At 47.9% G+C, this 6,000-nt stretch overlaps 1 protein-coding gene across 1 annotated transcript in view; it reads left to right on the top strand.

Annotated features, from left to right (window-relative positions):
• Nucleotides 1-2,988: 2,988 nt before the first annotated feature.
• Nucleotides 2,989-6,000, top strand: part of CD2AP (CD2 associated protein) — an 89,624-nt gene continuing 86,612 nt past the window's right edge. Inside the window, exon 1 of the mRNA XM_055810753.1 lies at nt 2,989-3,224. Coding sequence (XP_055666728.1) covers nt 3,221-3,224 — 4 coding nt within the window. The 5' untranslated portion in view covers nt 2,989-3,220. The remainder of the gene's footprint in view (nt 3,225-6,000) is intronic.

Here is a 6,000-nt window from a genome sequence, read left to right as displayed (position 1 = left end):
ATTTTTAAGTTTTATTGTTATACAAATTCCACCTCAGGAGAAAATAATCACAGCTATTTTGGGGAACCTAAATAGATTTGAAAATACTTTGAAACAAATATGCACTGTTGTAATTCCATTGTCAGAATATCGATGCTTTACATTTGCCTTGAACTGAAAGAAAAGACTGAATTAAAAGGAAGATCCAGCATTCCCTGTGTATCTATCAGTACAACAGCAATACTGTATTTTCAAAGTATTGCGTAAATACCAATCATTGCATAATATCCAAGTGAAAATGACTAAGTGAGGAAGGAACTCATTGTAGGTGATTTAGAAGGTAATTATTGGTAAATAAGCATTTAGCACATATAGAAAAGAAACAAAGTAGTGATGTGGCTTAACGGTTGGGCCATAATAATTAATAGCCTAGCACAGATGTATTTTCCTTATATGAATTATAATCGCCAACTCATATACAGAATGCTAAATACAGGTCCCCAAGCTGCTTCGAGTTCCACATGAGCAGCCTCTTGCACTTTTGCAGAACTTACTGCAGCAAAGTCTTGTCAAACTCAACAATGCATGAGGCAGACACGTCTGTTCAGCACCACAGAACTCACAGACCAAAGCCCCAGAGAAGGATCAATTTAAGACATGGGCAAAACAGAAAATTGTACAGAGCTGCAGATGATGGATTCAGCAGCATCACTGCCAGTTGCAAGAAGACTTTTGGGCTTAGCAGCCACAGGGGCTCCCTCAGGAACCATCCCATTTCTGTCTCACTGGTATTGAAAAGGAGATGGAGGCTAAAGCACAGGACCGGCTGGATGGTGGTGCACTATCATGAGACCAAATGGGCTCTAAATAAAATTCAGCTTTTGTACTTGGACTGTGAAGAAGCTTTGAGCCAGCCCTGGCCACAGTTATCAAGACACATAAAAATAAAACAGAATTTCAGAAAGCCAGTGTCTTAGTCCAGAGCATAACAACTGAGAACCAGTGCTCTGCTCTCCAGCATGTTCTAGACTGAAGAGGAGGGCAAAGGTAGCTTTATGTCAGCATAAATATTCATTTAGGGCTGACCCAAAGCTAGTAATGATGCTTAAACAAACTGGAATGAGCTTTTGCCCTAGTTCAGACCAGCTTCCTGAAAGAAGGCTACATGAAGCCCTTTCAACTCTCTGTGAAGGCATACACTATGAATATTTCATTCCATACCTCTCGTTTATGCATACTTTAGCCTTATGGCAGGGTTTAAAAAGGTAAGAATTGCTACATCAGGTCCAATTTATAATTCTTCTCATCCTTTATCCTCTTTTTAGCACATAGCTCTTCAGAGGAAGTAGAAAAATACTCAAGAGAAGACAGATGAGGATAATTCATCCTCAGGGAAGTTATTTTCTGAATTTTTGTTTGGAGTGACTTCAAACTCTAAGGATGATGTTTCCTTTCTGTCCCATATCTCTCCTTGCTACTAGCTACTGTAAAACTGGTGTGTAGGTTGTATTTTTACAAAAAAAATAGATTCTCCTTTTAAGGGAATTGCCATGGGGCCATTTATCAGCATTAAATGCTATACTTGCTTCAAGGTAATTCTATCACTCGTACATGTCCAGTTCTGCTGTCAGAAGAAACAGAAGCATAATCTCCTCAAAGTAGAGTGAAGGAGATAAAATCACACAACCACTGTATGATCAGGTTGGAGGGGACCTCTGGCGATCATCTAGCCCAACCCCCTGATAAAGTAGGTTCTCCTAGAGCAGTTTGCAAATGTCATACTACAATAAGGTATAGCTTGTTTACATCCTCAGACTTCATATTTTGTCTTCAAGTACTCATTATCTGACTCATTTTCTGTTTATATTCCACGAGAAAGATGCTAAGCAAAAGCTGACTCCTGGAAATACTTGACATTCTTTTTAGGCTAATTTTGTCCTGAGCATGGCTGAAATGGCTGATTTTGAACCACTCATAAAATGATGTCTGCAGCAAGGAAGACAGAGTATTTTCATTTCAGAGAACCCTGCTGCGTTATATTCCCTTATTTTCATCAAAACCAGACCATGTTTACTTGTCCTTTTGGCCTTGTGGTCAGTGTTTTTTATTTAAATCGGTTTAGTTCTAAGTAGTCGTTTTCACTCATTCCCGAGTTTCCCACAAAAACCTAAACAGTGGCAGCCTGATATAGCTTTGAACACTTTCCTCCTTTATTAAATAAAAAAACACCCCACAACCAAACAAAAAACCCCAACAAAAAGCACCCCTACCCTGTAAACTCTTCAAAAGCAATGTGCAAGTCCACAAACATGCTCATGAAGTTAGTAGCCTTGAAGACCAAGGTGACGGCCGGTTCCCTCCCCAGGCCTCCCTGCATGCACCCCTGCCACCTTCCTCAAGCCAGAAGCAATGGCCCGGCGCCTAGAGCCAGAACCCACCCCATAGCTCAAGACTCGTCTGCCCAAAAGTGGCTCCCTGAAACCATCCCAGGGTGGGTGTTTCTGGCCAAGGGCCAGAGCCAAGAGCCTTCTGGGGAATGAAGTGGGGTACCCCCTAGATGCATGGGGCAGCCCGAGGGCCTCAGCGGGCCGAGGTTTTTACTGAGGGGCCGTGAGGCAGCTCCATCCCGCGGGGGAGCTGTGGGAGCACGGACTGACGGCAGGGTCCTCAGCCTCTGTGGGAAGGGGCGCATCGCCCCTCAGGAGGCTAGCGGCCTTCCCTCAGGAGGGCCTGAGGACAAATGACTGCGGGGCGGCCGGGAGACAGGGCAGAAAACCGAACCGGGGAGGCAGGCAGAAGGGAGGCGGCAGCGGGGCAACTCGGCACTCCCGCCGGGCGCTGAGGGGGCACGGCGGGCGCCGGGGGAGGGGCGGGTCCACGGGGCGGGGACGCGGCCGTGACGTCACCCCTCCTGGCAACGGCGCCACGGCGTGGGGGCGGTGGCGCTCGGCTCTCGCGGGATTTGGCGACCCCCGCGGCGAGCGGGGCGGGGCGGGGCGGGGCGGGGGCGGGGCCGGGGCCGCCGGTGCCGGAGCTCGCCCGAGGCGAGGCGTGGCGGGAGGGGACTGCGGCTGCTTCTGCCCCTGCCCCTGCCTCTGCCTTTGCCCCGGGCCGCCGGCGGCTCGGAGCAGCCTCTTTAACGCCGGTGCCCGTAGGGACACGGATGGAGCCGCCGTGCCCGGCTTGAGCACGTCGGCGGGATCGGGAGTCGCTCCGTCGAGCCCGGGCGGGCGGGCGCAGCATGGGTGAGCACGGCGGGGAAGCGCTGCCGCGGCGGGAGGCGGCGAGGCTGGCCCCCTCTTCCCGCTCCCCAGGGGCCGCCTCCGTCGCCCTTTGTCTGAGGGGGGGGGGGGGCGCGGACCTGCGGTGCCCGGGGAAGCGCCGCTTCAGGGCAGCCGCCGGCGTGCCCTGGGGAAGCAGCGTCGCTGGTACCCGCTGCCCTGGCGGAAGGTGGCGGCTGGCGGAGGGGCTGGAGGAGCTGCCGCGGGTGCCCGGGCCCGGCAGGCCGGAGCCGGCGGCGGCAGGTGCCCGCAGGTGCTTGGCTGAACGCCGCCTCCCCGGCGGGACGAGGGGCGGCGAGAGGCCGGGGCCGCTCCCTCCTGCCCGACCTGGCCCGGGGGGCTGCGGCGGGGGCCCGGGGCGGCCGGAGGCGGATGGCGGTGCCGGGGTGACAGGGTTTTCGGTGGGGAGAGCGAGGTTTGCAGCCGTATAGCGAGCATTGAGCCAGTGCTGGAGGGAGGGAGCTTGGTCTTGGTCGGAGGGGCTTGGTGAAAAGTTTTTCGGGTTAAATCCAGCCCTTCTGGCTTCTTTTTTGTACCCAGCTTCAGTTTGAGCTGTGCCTACTCCCATTTCTCCACCAAGGTGTTGGCTTCAAAAAAGCAAGTGTACGACGACTCGAAGTATTTCTGTTTTCATAATGTGCCAGCTCAGGTTTACACTTGAAACAATCAGTTGTGCTGGGTCTGATTTTTAATGGAAGAGCCTCTGCACAGGCAAGTGTGAAAGACCGACTTCAACATCACTCTTCAGAGCCTTCTTTCCTTATACAGGATGCCCCCACTGGGGTCCAAAGAGCTCCGTTGACCATTTTATCTGCCTCTGTTACCTCCACTCGCGTTGCATCCCTTGCTGTGCTGTCCTGTGTAACATCAGCTGCTTAATGCCCTTCTGGAGGGGTGTGTGCAGGAGTGCGTGTGGTGGGGGCTTGCCTGCCCTGTTTGAAGAGGGCTGCGTGTGTGTGCTTATGCTGCTGTGTGCAAACATGCTATGTTTAAGCGGAATTTAAGCCTTTTAGGTGGAAGGATACTTAGGTTTTGAATAGCTTTGCTTCCTCCCCCTTATGCATTAAAAAAAAAAGGGGGGGGGAGAAATGCGGTGTGTGTAGATCAAACGTGCAGTTAGTGGACCGATAAATGTTCCTCCTGACTTGTGTTCCTCCTGATAATAAAGACGTGCTCTCAGTTTTTTCATCTCGGTGAAAGTTGTATTACATGATCAAAGCACACTTAAAATGAAGTCTGAAAATATAAAGTGAAATTGGCGTTCTAGGTTCTGATACAAGCCAAACTCTAAAAAACTTTTTGATGCTTCTTTTGGTTATTCAGAATAGGCAGGAATTATTGTTTCTTTCTTTCTGGGTTGCGTTGTCTTACTTGCAAGTGAGAAGCATCTGTCCAGGTCATTGCAGTGGCCTGTGATGGTAGTTTGTAAAGCATAAAGTTGTAGTGTGCTAGTTAAACTTTTTAAACTCAGACTGTGTAATGCTGAAATGTGAAATACCTGAGGATTTATTTATGGTAGGTCTGGGTTATTAGTGTACAGTTAGGAATACTGTAAACACTGTTAATAAAGGACTGAGTCCAGCTTATGACTAAAGGTTACTGTAGTTTTATGGGTTTTTTTCCTTTCCTTTTTTTAAGTGTGGCTTGGTTCTCTGTCTCTTCTGATTACAGTAGTGAGCATGTTATTACTGCTGCAGAGGTGACTGAATTGACAATACTGTGTTAAGTATTGTTATTGCATGGGTGGTTACAGCAATTTGTGTGCAGTATAGAACTGTTTCTGCCAGAACATTGGCAAACCTCTATAAATGATTGCAGAATGATCCTAGAACCTTTTAGATAGATTTTCTATGAAGGTGTCATCCTTTATTTAGATTTTCAAGCGTTATTCTCTTGTCACCAAAAGTAGGGAGAAATGTACTGTAAAACACCTCTAAAAATAAGAGTGGAAAAAGAACTAACTGTAGTCTGCACTGCACTCACTATATTTAGTGATGGCCTCACATTTAACTTTAGAGGTCATTATTTCATTATTTTATTACTGACGTCATAGTAGACCTGGCTCTTGATAAGAGATTGTTTGTCTTTTATGTCAGCTTATGGAAGAGATTTTACATGTAAGAGGTGGCATGGAGGGGGCTGTTGGGATATCTGTTTGACAAACTCAAGGGTTTCCGAGATTTATGGAGAAGTAAGAACGGGGCGTGTGGAGGAATGACTGTGGAGGAACCAAAAGGAGAAGGGCAGAAATACAAAATGCCTTGGAATAGGTTCTTTGCATTCTTGTAGTGATTGGACATTAATGTTGCAAGAGCATGTGTCATTCAGGCACTTGAAAGATGGGGAGGAGGATGTTGTCAGAGGTGACAAACACGACACTATTAACTGGTAACTAAAGTACTAGTAATGCGGTAATGCCCTGTTAAGGGCTTAGGCTTTGTCATTGTAATTACTTGCCTTCTGTACTAGGTAAGTCAAATGGATTCAATATATGGTTCTACAAATAGAGAAATAGATTAATTAAAGGGGAAAAAGCGTTCAGATGTTCTGTGGAAAAACTTTGAATTACCTTTTTGCTGTCTTGGGTTGATAGCCACTTGGAGGTAGAATTCTGTGTATTGTAGGATCTGTCTGGTTTACTTTTATGGCCCAAAATTAGATTATTTTACTAATTGTAGTTGAGAAAGTGTTTGACTGTATAACTTACATGTTAACAAGAAGGTTGCGCTAAATTTGCAGT

Source organism: Falco peregrinus, chromosome 7 (assembly GCF_023634155.1).
Source record: "Falco peregrinus isolate bFalPer1 chromosome 7, bFalPer1.pri, whole genome shotgun sequence".
Taxonomy (NCBI): Eukaryota; Metazoa; Chordata; class Aves; order Falconiformes; family Falconidae; genus Falco; species Falco peregrinus.
Note: the sequence above shows the minus strand (reverse complement) of the source record. Positions and strands in the feature narration are given on the sequence as shown.